Raw genomic sequence first — 15,257 nt, 5'->3', positions numbered from 1 at the left:
ATTCCAAAACTGTATGTTTTTCTTTCTTCCATGGAACATAAAAAAAGATATTTACAGTGAAATGGCTCAGTGTTTACAAGTGAAGACAATAGGTACCCATGTTGTTTGGTTCCCAATGTTCTTCAAAATATCTTCTTTTGTGATCAGCAGAAGAAAGAAATACAGGTTTGGAACGATATGTAAATAATGACAGAATTATTTTACTATTTGGTGAACTGGTTAATACTTTATAGCACTGCATATATACTGCAGTATATTTTATAAGCTGAATAATTTATATTATATATGAAATAAACATTTGAAATTAAATAAAAAAACAAAAAAAAAACGAATGCATTATGATGTTGGTATAATAGCTGACAATGCAAGATATAAAAAATGTAGAAATGGTTTATAAAAATAATATATGTAATATTCAAGTTCATATAATTCACCATGAGATAAAATGTTTGAAATCAAAAGTGGCCTGTGTAAAAAGTGTGGACACACTGACTCATTCTTTATTACAACTATTTTCCATATTTTAAAATAAAATGCTCTCAGACTTCAGCTCTGAACATTCTCTCAAACAATAAAACAAAATTAAATAAAATGTTGTATTAAAAAACCCAAAATCAAAAAAAAAAAAAAAAATCTATATTTTCCACAAACCAATCAAAAAACATTTAAGTGAGACTTTTAGAGAAAAGTTTTTAAGATCATGAGTAACGAATTTAGTTGCATGGGTAACTTTTGTAAACTTTTGGTTGGTAATGTAAATTACTGTTATGGTTTCTTCTATTTTTCTGACATATCGGAAATTAATAAATGTCTCCTGCGAGACAGCCAAACAATAGATGAAAAAGTTTAACAGCCTAGTGACCTATAATCTCTGACTAAGATTCCAGTAAACGCTCATGGAAACATTTCCTCTTCCAACTCTATTTATCAGCATCAGGACTGTAGGTTTTTCGTTGTTGTTGTTGTTGTTGTTTTTATCAGCACTGTACCCATCAGAGTTTATGGCATCAAAGCACGATGAATTGATGAATGCTGTTGCAAACAATTTACAGTTACAGTTATGCATTTAGCAGATGTTTTTATCCAAAGCGACTTACAGTGCATTCAAGCTAACATTTTTTACCTAACATTTCTAATTGTTTCCCTGATTGCAGAGCATTGCATGGAAAACATGCTTGCATACACACAAGGGCTCTACTAGTAACAAGATATTTAATGTACCTTATAGTCTTCATCTATCAAATTATGATTATTATCAACTGTATAGTATTGTCTGTGTTATCAGGGTGTTTGTTTTTTAGTCCAGTGCTTTTTATTGGGCACAAAGTCTGGGTGTTTTTCTTTTATCTTTTCGTTTATGTTTTTTAAAATTCTACTTCCATAATACTTTTTCATGATTCAGGTCATATCAAGTTTCAAGTGGGTTTAATTGCATTTTTACCACCAAAAATGAAAAACCTGCAGATAATATATACATATATATACATGTGTGTGTGTGTGTGTGTGTGTGTGTGTGTGTGTGTGTACATGTGTATATGTGTGTATATATGTTAAAATTAAGTTTCCCATAAAGATATGTTGAAAATATTTAGAGGAAGTGTCTTTATTTTCTTGGCTAAGCGAAGGCAAACCTCAAGAATTTCAAATTGTCATGTAATCGCTCTAATCTGAGTTTTAATGTTACTATCAGATGAACTTCAAACTGTCATGTAATCGCTCTAATCTGAGGCTCTTAGGTGTTATGATGTACAAGAGCTTTTTTATCACTTAAGGTATATGAAGTATATGAACAAGAAGCTTGAGGATCATATTTTACTAATAGAAATTTGTTCACTAATGATGACATATGTTGTATATCACATTACAGAACTAAGATGAACATAACTGAACACTTATGACTGAAATTCTGTCAGCATTTTCTCACGCAGTATGACTTACTTTCGTGGAACAGCACTGGAGTTATTTTATGCAAAATGTGCAAGCTGCTCTTTGCCATGACGTGAGTAAATGATGACCACAGCTGTAAAAAAAGATTTGGAACAACACGAGGATGAGTGAATGACACGAGGATTTTTTTTAATGAAATATTCTATGTTCGGGTCCAAACCTAATAACAGATTTTGGTTTGTTTATTTACTACATAGCACTACTACTACTACTACTACAAAAAAAAAAAAAAAAAAACCTGGGTTAACCACAGTGTTTTGCATGGAAAGCATATTGACAAATCAAACAATCACATATACCACACACTATAAAGTTTAACTGTCAGATGCTGCCACCACAAAATGAGCTTTTAGCAGATTCTTAAACACTGACAGAGATTTAGCAGACGTAATATGTAGCGGCTGCTCATTCCACAGTCTTGGCCCCATTAATGCAAAAGCTCGATCGCCACACATGGTCCATGCTTATATTGCAATATACTGAAAAATAAGCACTAGTTTACCAAATATGGAAATGTATTATTTAATATATTGCATTATCAGTATCCAGTATATTCCCATATGTTTTTGTTTCATTTCATCCTTGTATGACATGATAAAGTCACTATAGGGAAATGCCACTGTTTGTCAGAATGCTCTCTTCTCACAAATAAGGCTATTCTGGCATTATGTGGGTGTTTGTGGTTATATGGTTTGCTGTCTCAAGCACTTCTCTTTCTGTGATCTTTCTATATTTGGTAACAGGGGAAAGTGAGGTAAGATGAGTGAAGGACAAAGCAAATTTTACCAGGCTTTCATTAAAAACATTAACCAACATTGCTGCTTTTTTAATGCTTAACAGATTATTATTTAAAAGTTAATAGTTGAAAATAGCATTAAAATACAAACATGAACTGTTAGTGACCTAATGCAGGAAATACCATCACAATAGGATTGAGAAACTTTATAACAACAAAGTACAGACTGGATTTCTATGAAAAGTCAAGAAACAAACCATTGTACACCTTAAAGATAAACAATTCAGGATTTTCACCTTGAACTTCTGGGTTTTAGAATTGAAGAGACCACAGTCTCAGCGCTGGGAAGCGCAAGGAAGGAGGAACACCTCATATTACCCAACAACCTTCATGTTGAAATGTTGGATGTTGACATATCTTACCAAGAAAATCACGGTCTTGGTTTCATGTAAGACCAGGAATAGATCCGGTTAAATTTTAAAAATAATCTAGATATGTGATCAGATTAGTGGTCACATATAAATTTAAATGATTATCTTCATTTAACTGAAGCAACAAACTTTCTTCCAAATCTTTCAAATATATGGCTTATGGATATCTTTTAGATATACAGTCTAGCAGTGATGTGTCAAATTGTGCAGATGATTTGTCAAATAAATAAATTTCATGCAGTACTGTCACAGATTGCTGCTAAAATTTCAAAGCTACATTTATAATCTCAATTAGATTAGATTCACTTTTTTTCATTTTTATTCATTTAATTGTATTTTTTCAATTGAAGTTTTATTCAAATCAATCAATTCAAGTTTATTTGTATAGTGCTTTTAACAATACATATTGTTTCAAAGAAGCTTTACAGAAAATGCTTGTTTGCATGTCACAAGCAGGAAGTATTCGGTTATCTGTCAGAGATGAGTGTGTCACTCTCATGCATTAAAGTGCCACATTATGGGTAATCAAAGGTTCATATTTTGGTTTTGGGAGTGCCCAACAACAGGTTGACATGCATGCAGGGTAAAAAAAAATACTTTCATTGTCTTATAATATGCATTTATTTTTACCTTACTTGCTCAACGACTCCCAAAAGATTCACTCAACCATTCATTTTTCCAAACCCCTCCTTTGTGTGACGCTAATCATCATGAGCCTGTAATGCCTGATAAAGAAGTGTTTGTGAGCGCAGCGCTATTTTTACCGCTCTTAAAGCGGAACCTAGTGGCAAAGAATGAATTTGCATTTTCATTTAGACCAACACAAAAAGACAGACAAGTGGGCGGGCAGTATACTAATGATTCATGTTGACGTCAACATGAAATGGCTTGGGATTCGTTTTAAAAACGACTCGTTTCAATGATTCATAGTCGACTCTTCTTAATTGAGATACAATAGGCCTATAAATTTATACACAGTGTGCTTTCAGATTTAAAACTTTGCAGGATATTTTCATCCACTTAGAGCTGTGTTACATGTACAACATGAATAACATTTGACAGTTTTGTGTGTTCAAAGAATCCACTTTTTATCTCATTTAGTTACTGGTTTAAATTTTTTGAAATATTTTAACAGTGTTTTTAAATAATAATTCAATAATAATATAAAATTATTAATAATAATAATAATAACCTTCAGCTTAAAACTGAAAACATACTCTTTAGCTGCAGCCTTTTATTATTTGTTCTTTTAGCAGTTATGTCGAGACACATCTGGAATCCATATTTGGAAAGCCTTTATAGCAGAGAAAAACAATCCACAAAAGCATTTCTTTGACTTTCTGAAAGAGGAAAAAAAATCGAGACTGATTACATTGGTCAGTAGACTAAAGTGTTATATTCAGTCTCCAGGACTGAACACTTCAGGTGACAGTAACTCATAAACAGTAAAATAAAACTGTGAAAATTGTATTTCTTTATAACAATAAACCATTAATAACTAACTGATTAGTTGACTGGAAATGTTTACTGCAGGTCACTTAATTATTACAGACAGCTGAGTAATGCAAAAGGTGCAGCATGTTTTCTCACCTTTCTTTAGCCATAAACCGTCTATTGTGCAAAACATCTATAAAAGATGTTAGAAGAAAGCTTCTCATGTAGGCTAGTGGTGTCACGGTCAAAGTGTGAGTTTACTCAGCTTACTGTTTCATGTGAGTAAATACAGTTGACTCATTAAAGGGCAAAATAAACATTTACAGCCTTTTGTAAATTAGCAGCTTAAATCTGTACTGTGCCACATGCTTTATCTATAAAGGCCTTAGAAAAAAAAACACTGAAATAATTTAGTTAAAATGCATATATTTCATATACATCAAAAACATTAACATATATATTGACATATCACTGATATAAAATTGTAATTCAACTTGATTTGGAGTATTTCTTTATTGCATAATGCACATTTCTTAATTGTATGTCTTTAAATGCAAAATATTTAAAGTGTACCTGAAGTATACTTGCAATAGTTCCAGTTTAGCACAATCAAATTTACTTCAGTATATCTTCCACATAAAGTGCATTACAAAACAGAATTATTTGTTCCAATTTAGCAGACTTTATGTTTACCAGTTCAGTGTACTAAAAGTACAATGGCAGGGAATTTTAATTAAGCACATAAATATGTAAATGTATTTGTAGAATACTTAAAATAGGAGTTTGGATTTTACTGCTTTGAGAACAAAAGTGCACCAAGTTCAATAAGGAAATATCCAAGGAAGTCTGATAAAATATCTCAGCCACGTTTTATATTGCTATGTTTAATGATGTTAGAGCTGTGAAAGTTGGCCAACAACATAAAAAAACAATGCATTTTATATAAGTCCCATTTGTGAAACTATGTGTTTCTTAAGACATGTAACCTAAGCGCAGTTGCATGAATTCTTACTCAGTGCAGTTGAAACCACTGTTACTGTTTTGTGCTGTTATAAACATGATACAGTATAATGCATCAATCTGATATGTGGGCAACAAATCTGTCTGTGTAACTACATTGAAACTATTACTATTACATTTTAAAAACAATTACAAAGAAAAAGCAAGTACACACTGAATTAAATGTGAAATTTCAGGCAAGAAAACTGATATGGTATTTTTTGATAAAACGTAGGGTAGTTTAAAGTAAAGTGGGCTGTTTAAGCTTGATTGTACTGTGTTTAATGCGTTTACACATTTAGAGCATAACAACAGCATTAATTAATGGGACACTATTTATTTAAATTATACTATAGTTTTGGCTCATGCAATATGACCCTGGTGATTGTGGTCACACCACAAAAGAGGACTTCCTCATCATGAAAAGTAAGGCCTTTGACATTCAGATTTTCATTAGATTCAAGAATCTCATTACTAACTTGAATTACTAACAGATTTTCATTACAGCACTTGTATTATTTGTTGCTGCAGTCACAGCTGCAAAAAATACTGAAGTTTTTCTTGTAAGGTGTTTAAATGTTTCTGGCCTACTTTGGTTGAATGTGATAAAGTGAGACACCTTGAACCTACTCACATTCCTAATTCTACTTGCATTCATGAAATTAATTAACATTGTGATTATTTTATCATTAACATGTATGATTGTCTTTTTACAGAGCAGAAATAAGTGTGGAGTCAGGTAATTAAAGTCAGAGATAGAAGAAAAGAAAGAGAAAGCAGAAATGAAGGTAAGGTGTGAGGTTAAATCTGGAGTGAAAAAGAATGAGAAGCATGCAGAGTATACAGCTTTTAACATGTTTAGAGAAAACAGACAGAAAAAAGGTGTTACAATATTACATTTTATATTGTTACATTATTAATTTTTTTTGTTAACCTATTTGTTGTTGCATTAAAAAAAAACACACAACACACATTATTTATTATTTATAATTAACACTAATAATCATTATTTAATTAAAATAAAAAAAACACATTTTATTTATTTTAATCTAAAAAATGAATTAACTCATGAATTTTTTTCATAGTCTTGACTATGTTTTGGGGGTTGTATACACTAATAAATTACACTAATCTATACACTAATTCGTTGGTGGCTGTCCAAGTTTCCTATACAAGAGGGGGTTGCTGTATATCACAGGCGTCCAATCCTGCTCCTGAAAGGCCAACGTCCTGCAACTTCAACCAGCTCCAACACACATGCCTGGAAATTTCTAGTGAGTCTGAAGACCTTAATTAGCTGGTTCAGGGGTGCTTCATTGGGGTTGGAGCTAAACGGCAGGACAGTGGCTCTCCAGGAGCATGTTTGTGCATCCTGCTGTACAGTATGTGAATGTGAGGACTGACATTAAGATCATGTGAGCATCCGCTAGGTGGCGTTTTGCAGTAACTTTCAAGCTTGCATTTTTCTTTAGAAACACTGGAGCATATAGTGAGCCTGATATTCCCCCTGCTGGTCAAATGAGTTCCCTTCAGGAGTCTGAGGCATTGAGGGTTAGTACATTTGAAGTAGAGAGATGCAATGTTAACATGTAGAATCAGCATTCAAAAGTTTAGGGTCAGTAAGATTCTATTCATCCATCCATTTAGGGAAAAAATAGTACTTGTTTTCTGCAAGGATGCAGTAAATTGATCTAAAGTGACAGTAAAGACATTTATAATGTTACAAATAAATCAAATCAATATTGTTCTTTTGAATTTTCCCTTCATTAAATAATCTTGAAAGTATAGCAGCATAACTTTTCAAAATGATAACAAACGTTTCTTGAGCATCAAATCTGCGTATTAGAATGATTTCCAAAAGATCATGTGACACTTAAAGGGAAAGTTTGCCCAAAAACAATAAAAATTCTGCCATCACTATACTCACCCTCAAGTTGTTCCGAACCTGTGTGTTTCTTTCTTCTATTGAACACAAAAGAAGATATTTTGAAGAATTTAATCAAACGGTTGATGGTCGCCATAGTATTTTTTCCATAATAAAATCAACTGTTTGGTTACCAACATTCTTCAAAATACATTCTACTATGATATTATAATTACCAAAACAATCATAAAAAGATGATATGACATTATAAAAACACCATAACATATCAAGGCAATGCTAGGTAGATTCTAAGGTATTTTAAAAAGTTTTTAATATGTTGTTGTGCATTTGCTAAGCTGTTTTTGGGTGGTTGCTAGTTAGATGCTCAGGGCAAAAGAGCGGACCCAGGTCTAATGACACTGGTCCCTCAATCAGAGCAAGTCTGAAAGTTTTATTGTCCACCGTGTTTAAATGAATCTCTAACCTGACTACAAGCTTTTTAACTGGAGTTGCATGCCTGAAAAGACTTACATATCTGGAAACATGACAAATATTGGCTTTACTTGGCTTTATCCATCGAATAATGTGATTAAGCAACATTATTTGTTCAGTAGGCCTACAGCTTTCTCATTTGCACAGTGAAGGCTCTGTGTTATCATGCCTGTCTTGTGCTTTTGGGGCGTCATGTATAAAGGGTAGTTCCTCTTTGAGCTGAACCTTCCTGTCGCTATATACAGGAGCAAACTAGAAAATTTTACATTGGTTCTGCAACCTTCAGCGATTGAAGACATGACTGCCTTTAGACTGGAGTTTCTCTTTTTCACTGCCCTTCTGGGCTCAGGTAAATGAAATGTTCTGTGTGAATATATGTGTGTGTTTTTAATGTAGAATAATAGTTTGATACTGAAATATCAATATGGATGTTGTGTGTCAAGAAACCCAAACAGGCAATTTACAAATCATTTGATATTTTTTCTACAAATATCTTAAAATTAGCGTAAATATGTTTACATTTTTAAATCTATACACATTTCTCAGTTATATTGTCATGCTGTAATTTCTTTTCCAACATTTTCGTTTTCATCTTTCATGTAAGTTCATGTGATTTTATTTTTAACAGTCAAAACACGATCTGTTGATACAACTGGCATGACGAATGACCTGATTGCTGATGACAACAACATGATTATTATTAATGAAAAATAAATGCCATGCATTCAAACAAACAAACCAATCAAGCAAACACACATACTAAACAAACATTTAGTGTTGTTTCTTAAAAAAATTACCTCCTAGCTAAGCAAAATCATAATTCTAAAATGTCATTTACACATATTGCAAATGCAGAATTATTCTTATTTATAGACAGATGCAGTAGATAGTTAAAGAAACTAGAAGTTGTAATTTTCATATCCTCAAATCCCTTCCGACAACACCTGAAATACACCATCTGTATACTTACCAGTACCACAAGTTTCACTTCTCTTTATTTCTACATCTCTAAGATTAAACTTTTGATAAGACAAAACTTACACATAAAGCAATGGAAACTATAATATACCTTATTCTATAGACAGGTGACATGTGTCAGGACTGCACTCAGATTTTTGAGCTTCTGAAGGACCTCTTTTCCAATGGGGACTTCCAGGTACAATCTCTCTCTCTCTCTCACACACACACACAAATGGTATAGTGAATAATATTGCATGATTCCATGATCCTATGATGACAGTGTTTTACCTTTATCAAGGAGAAGCAGATTGAGGTGAGAGTGCAGGATTTTTAACAATGCACCGAAAATCAGCATTCATTAGTGAATTCAAACCACCAAAACCTTTGAGTGTAAACATGATTCCAACTTGATTTGCATGATTTTTATCATGTCTCAAAGAAGATTTCAAAGATGTAAGGAAGTTGTGTTGAAAAGCAGAAGTGTATTGTTTCGAATCTTTTCATGGTGTCACTTTTTGAACTTCTCACTCATGAACCTGATGAATTTGGTGTGTGTTTCTCACCAAGCCACTTTACCATCCACAGATATGGTCCTTCACAGACTCTATACTAACACATCTACCATACCTACAGTGAGATTTATGTGCAATGTACAATGACTAAACATAATGCTTTATCTTCTTAAAGGAATATTCTGTTTTAAACTCTTGGACAACACTACACAACACAAGTTATGTAAAGGAACTTACAATTTAAAAGCAGTTTAATATAAATGTTAAATATAATTTTTGTAAAAACTAATTCTTATGTTAAACTTCTGTTTCTTAAACTTAAGCTGTTCTCGGCATATTTACGGTCGTTGTGTTGTCATGGCCTGAAGTTGTAAAACCACACAGAAAAAGAACATAAGCAATTTTTTTCAATGTAATCTCAAGAGGAAACCTAACTGTTTTACTGATATGTGATTTTAATTTTTTCAACATTTATGAATTGAAATCATTCACTTGCATTGTAGGTGCCTCTTTGTAACCCAGATTTTGTACTTTTTTTAAGAAAAGGAGGGGCACGCTCAACTATATATATTTTTTGCAGTTATCAACATCATGCCACAAATGCTGTTCATTGAGCTTTACCTGTACTGAACCTATAAATCCCTTTAAGATACACCTAGGCATTAAACAGACAGAAAATATGAAACCACCTGGCATCTGTAAACACATACTGCACAAGATTTTCTCAGAATATTGTTGCGATGAATGTCAACCAATGGTGTCAAGGCTTTTTTTTTTTTTTAACATTTGATGTAGCCTATCTCCCTTTTACCTTACAGAGTTATCCTAGCATAGTAACACAGATGTAGTTCATCACATTTCCAACCCGATCTCATAAAAGTGTGTATCAATAGTACGAGTTTATGTTTCGATTTGGAAAAATTGACTTTAGCGTGCATATGATATGCAATGGGTAGGATTAGGGTTGTGTGGTAGATGCGTATCATATGTACATGAAAATAATAATATAATTCCTTACATTTATATAGTGCTTTTCTGTGCACTTTACATAGAAGAGGGGAATCTCCTCAACCACCACCGTGCATATGAAACTGCGTATCGTATGCAATTTCGTATCATATGCATGTGAAAACTGTGTATTATATGCACGCCAAAGTCTATTTTTACATATCAATACCACAATTTTCTGTTTTTATTCGGCATACTATTTATATGCATTTTCATGAGACCGGGCTCCACATAAACCTTTATGTTAAACAGCTAGTATCTGTATAAATTATTAGTTTTATGGTTTTTAGGAATTGTTTTGCATAAAAATAATGCTCTTGTACTAACTTTGGTAATAATATGTCCAAATCATTTTTGGAGCCACTTTAAATCAATTTTGTTATGTGATTTCAATGCAATCAAACATCTGTTTTTAGGCCAAATTAGCTGCCTCTCTTGAGCAACTGTGTGATGAGTTGCCTGCCCAAATCTCTAAAATCTGCCACACTGAGGTGGAAAAGATGCTTCCTTTTGCCATCACCTTCATTACCAGCATGATGGTACAGTATATATCGTTAGATTAAAACATGCATTTGATTTATAGGACATTGTATTATTTCGATTCGTATTTGGTTGAGAACCACTGCTGTTTATTTTACTGCTAATCCTTTCAACCTGTCACTTCAGCAACCCAATGACATCTGTACATTTCTTGGATTGTGTGGAGGACGTGACATTGACAGGATTAGAGATATGTTGCTTAATCACATGTCAAAAACTCTACCAGTGCCAACTATGAAGGTAACATTTGAGGAAGTGATTTTAAAGCTATTGTTTGTATGTTCTGCACAGCTGACTAGGTTTCTCTGCTCTCTAACACAGATGGAGACGTCCATGCAGTGCTCTGTTTGCACATACATTGTGAGCACACTTGAGTATCTGTTTCCCAGAGAGAGGACTCAGGTGAAAAATCACAATACATACAGGCTGAGTTCAGAAAAACAAGTCTGCTTAGTTGTATCGAATGTGCACTTTTTAAAAAAATCATTTTAAAAGATAATATAGTACCAATAAAATAAAAGGTGACTTAAGTGTACTTAGAATGCACTTTCATGACTGTTTCTTAACACACTTAAGTACACTTTTAAAAAAGTGGACTTTTTGGTAATACCAGATTAAATGTTTTACTTTAATGTACATTTTAAATAATTATTTTAACAGTCTTTTGTCATACTTTGAAGTACACTTATTTTGATGTTTTGTTTTGATAGTACATTTAATGTTTATATATATAAAATTGCAACTTAATCATGACGAATGTGAAATTACAAATACATTTAAATACTGTACATGACATACAAGTTTGTAGTAATGACAGTAAAGTATATTTTAGTTTACTGTGCTTGTCAGTTCTTTCAGCAGTACATTTTAACCATATTTAAATGGTTAAAATAAATATTATTATAATAGAAATAATTATGCAATTACATATAAAAATGTACTTAAGTCCTATACTTAAGTGGATAAAAAGAGAACTTTGAAGTTCAGCATTTAATATGAATTTAAACTATAGGCTAATACATTTCCATGTAATTGCAATTAACATTCAGTTAAGTACCCAAAATCATTACATTCAGCTCACAAACTTGAAAAAAATATATGTGATCAGTAAGTCATGCCCGTATTTTTACATTAACTCATCAAAACTCATAACTCAACACTTTTTAATATTCAGTTCATTTTCTGAAGTTGAAATGACTCATACAACCAAGTCGAAGAATACTTAATTTAAGGCAGCAGCTAAACTTGTTGAAACAGGTGACAATGTTCAACACTGCACTTAAGTATATTCTTTCAAAGGATATTATTTCCATAATAACTACTCTTTTTAAAAGTGTTAAAGTGTACTTTTTCACCAAGGATTTCATTTAACTATTAACCTAAAAGCATATATAAATGTTTCAAAGTATGCTACATTGTTCGTTGTCACACAAATCATCTTCTAAATAAATGAAATTATTTTGCATTAATTAAATTTTGTTTAAAAATCTTTTATGTTTTGGTAGTCTGATTAAATGATGAGTCAAAACAGATGCTGTAATAATGTTTGATTTTCTCCACAATGGAAATAAAAGGCCAAATCAAGCACACTGTAGTGTGGGATACTGTACATCACACATAGTGCTTCTTATACACTGCTACACTTTTTCAAAGGTAGCAGATCATCTGAATATTTCATATTTGCATACTGTAACATACAAAGAGTTGGAGTCACAAAGAGTTGGAGTCCCTCATATTTAATTGGAAAAAACCTTGACTCCCAGTGTTTTGTCATTTTTGTACTTTACAGAGCATCATAACTGTCCTGCTGGAGAGTTTGTGCAGAGAGTTTCCTCCTCTGTTTCAGCCACAGTGCAATAAGATGGTTGAAAAATACGTCCAGCTGTTGGTTGACATGCTACTGAACAATACTTCACCTAACTTCATATGCACTCTGCTTCATCTTTGTGAAATACAGGAGCATCCCGTCAAAGGTTCGAGTCCAGACTTTGGCTTCTAATTTTTTCTTTTTTTTCTTTGAATTAACAGTACTGTTATATTTTTGTTTTATCCCTGTGAACAATATACCTCCCATTCTGTTTCTTCATCCCTTTCTCTTTATTTAACAGCGGCCGAGGTGCTTTCTGATTGTGATTCCTGCCTTACATTGGCAGTTTTGACTCGTTTGCATCTGGGCTCCAATGCCACCGAGCTCCAGGCTGCTTCATTCCTGAACACTGTCTGCCAGCTGCACCCCAGTGCCATGCCAAAGGTTAGACATCAGTCTGCTCCTTTAAATGACTGACTTTTAAATGCACTTAATTTGTAAGTTTACTATAAATTCTTTATCTCATTTAGTGTGAGACTTTTGTGCAGCGTCATGGGAAGCAGCTCAGTGTATTTCTGAGCAAACAGCAGGGGGCGCTGGACAATTGCAAGGTAGAAACTACTAGAATTTTACAGCTTCTTTAAAAGTGCAGTCACATTTACCATTGTTCAGTGATTTTTTTGCAGGTGAAATCCACAATAGATACATAAAAAAGGCCTGTTCTCCATTTTCCATTGTGTAGCAGTTTATGAAGCACAGCTCAACCAGAAGCCACTTTCAAACCAAGCAGGTTTCCAGGCATTGTTGGTCAGCTTGGTGAATTTGCTTGACCAAATTGAATCCCATGTGAAATTTAGGGTTAAGGTTTCTCTCGATTATCTCATTGTCTCCGCTGTTAAGGCATGATATTAAGTAAGTTTCACTTACTATTTTTGCTCTTCGTATCACCAAACAACACTTAGTTTCTAGCATATCACCTTTAGTGAAACAGGTCACGTCATCAACTTGCCGTAATACACTGACATGTATAATTAAAACACTTTTATAGAATACTATTATGAGTAGCCTATAGTCTTCATATCATGAGTGTACACCATTCAGATGACTTGACAAAAAAAAAAAAAAAAAACCTTTCACCTTAAAATACAACATTACTTGATTTGCATTTCTAACAAAAATGTTTTGGTTGAATGTGCTTAAAGGGATAGTTCACTCAAAAATGAATATAATCACTGAATATAATCCATAAAACACTTCTGTGAAGCACCCTGAATGATAATAAATGAATATAATCATGCGTTATAAAATGTCCTGACTCTTCCAAGCTTTATAATGTTGGTCGAGATTTTGAAGCCCATAAAAGTGCATCCATCCATCATTAAAAAAAGTACTTCACATGGCTCCGGGGGGTTCTGAAGTGAATCGATGTGTTTGTAGGTTGAAGGCGTAGCGTGTAGGCTCCAGTGAGAAGTGATAAACGCAGAGGTGCAGCGGAAAGAGCAAAACAAAACACCCGTCACGAATTAGAAGTACAAAACGAGGATATGTAAAGAAAAATGTTGGAGGATTACGATTTTAACCAAGAGGAGATTGGTTTTTATTTGCTGTAAACAAAACTTGGTTCTTGGGAGACTAGCATTTTGTCACTGGAGTTTATGCCTTGCCTACGTCATCCGCTGGAACGCTACTCTCTAGCAAATGTGCTTATGACAGTTAGCGTAAGCTATAGATTACAACTGATAAAGGTTTAAATATGTATATTTTCCATACACAAACACATCGAGGCCTTTATTAACCCCCCAGAGCCATGTGGAGCATTTTTTATGAAGAATGGATGCACTTTTTGGGCTTCAAAATCTCCACCACCTTTCACTGCCATAATAAAACTCTGATTGTATTCGTCTGAAAGAAGAAAGTCATACACCTAGGATGGCTTGAGGGTGAATAAATCAAGCAGTGATTTTAATTTTTGGGTGAACTATTCCTTTAATAGTTTGAAATGTTGAAATGAGGTATTTTTTTATGTTTTCCGAACCCTATAGAAGGCAAATTGGTGCATTTCTGTTGAGAAGGAGCCTGTCATTGCTGCTGACCCCTGTAGTCTCGGACCAATCTACAGCTGCAGAGACCTCCAGACTGCTGTTGACTGTGGGGTAAGTGCACCAAAAAGCCTTACGCCGTATAAATGTTCATGCACATTCTAGTATTCTAATCACCTTTAGTTCTGGATGTTGTACATGTAATTTTATGCATACATTTATTTCACTCTTACAGGTAGTTTCATTCTGCCAGAAGAACATGTGGGAGTAATCTGTTACAGCCGTCTATTATACATGGTAATGTCGATGTATAGTTTGCCAAATGTTAATCAATTGCTAATAAATTAATAAATTCCTTTAATTACTGAACATAATTCTGACCCATTGGATAACTTACTGTTCCTTCCTTGAGTTATTACACCTAGTATGCTCAGTGTGCCTTATCATATTAAATATAAATGAACTTCTGGGGTCAACGTTACCATCTG

The 15,257-nt window shown here is 33.3% G+C and overlaps 2 protein-coding genes across 3 annotated transcripts in view; one reads left to right on the top strand and one right to left on the bottom strand.

Annotated features, from left to right (window-relative positions):
• The window catches only part of LOC109071181 (solute carrier family 35 member E4-like), a 224,911-nt gene that overhangs the window by 152,172 nt on the left and 57,482 nt on the right, over positions 1-15,257 (bottom strand). The gene's annotated exons all lie outside the window — the stretch shown is intronic.
• The window catches only part of sftpba (surfactant protein Ba), a 226,829-nt gene that overhangs the window by 210,782 nt on the left and 790 nt on the right, over positions 1-15,257 (top strand). Inside the window, exons 3-11 of the mRNA XM_042732328.1 lie at positions 8,985-9,059; positions 10,800-10,922; positions 11,050-11,163; positions 11,245-11,325; positions 12,713-12,896; positions 13,032-13,174; positions 13,261-13,341; positions 14,773-14,883; positions 15,005-15,066. Of these exons, the coding sequence (XP_042588262.1) occupies positions 8,985-9,059; positions 10,800-10,922; positions 11,050-11,163; positions 11,245-11,325; positions 12,713-12,896; positions 13,032-13,174; positions 13,261-13,341; positions 14,773-14,883; positions 15,005-15,040 (948 nt within the window). The 3' untranslated portion in view covers positions 15,041-15,066. The remainder of the gene's footprint in view (positions 1-8,984; positions 9,060-10,799; positions 10,923-11,049; positions 11,164-11,244; positions 11,326-12,712; positions 12,897-13,031; positions 13,175-13,260; positions 13,342-14,772; positions 14,884-15,004; positions 15,067-15,257) is intronic.

This window comes from Cyprinus carpio, chromosome B10, assembly GCF_018340385.1.
Source record: "Cyprinus carpio isolate SPL01 chromosome B10, ASM1834038v1, whole genome shotgun sequence".
Taxonomy (NCBI): domain Eukaryota; kingdom Metazoa; phylum Chordata; class Actinopteri; order Cypriniformes; family Cyprinidae; genus Cyprinus; species Cyprinus carpio.
Note: the sequence above shows the minus strand (reverse complement) of the source record. Positions and strands in the feature narration are given on the sequence as shown.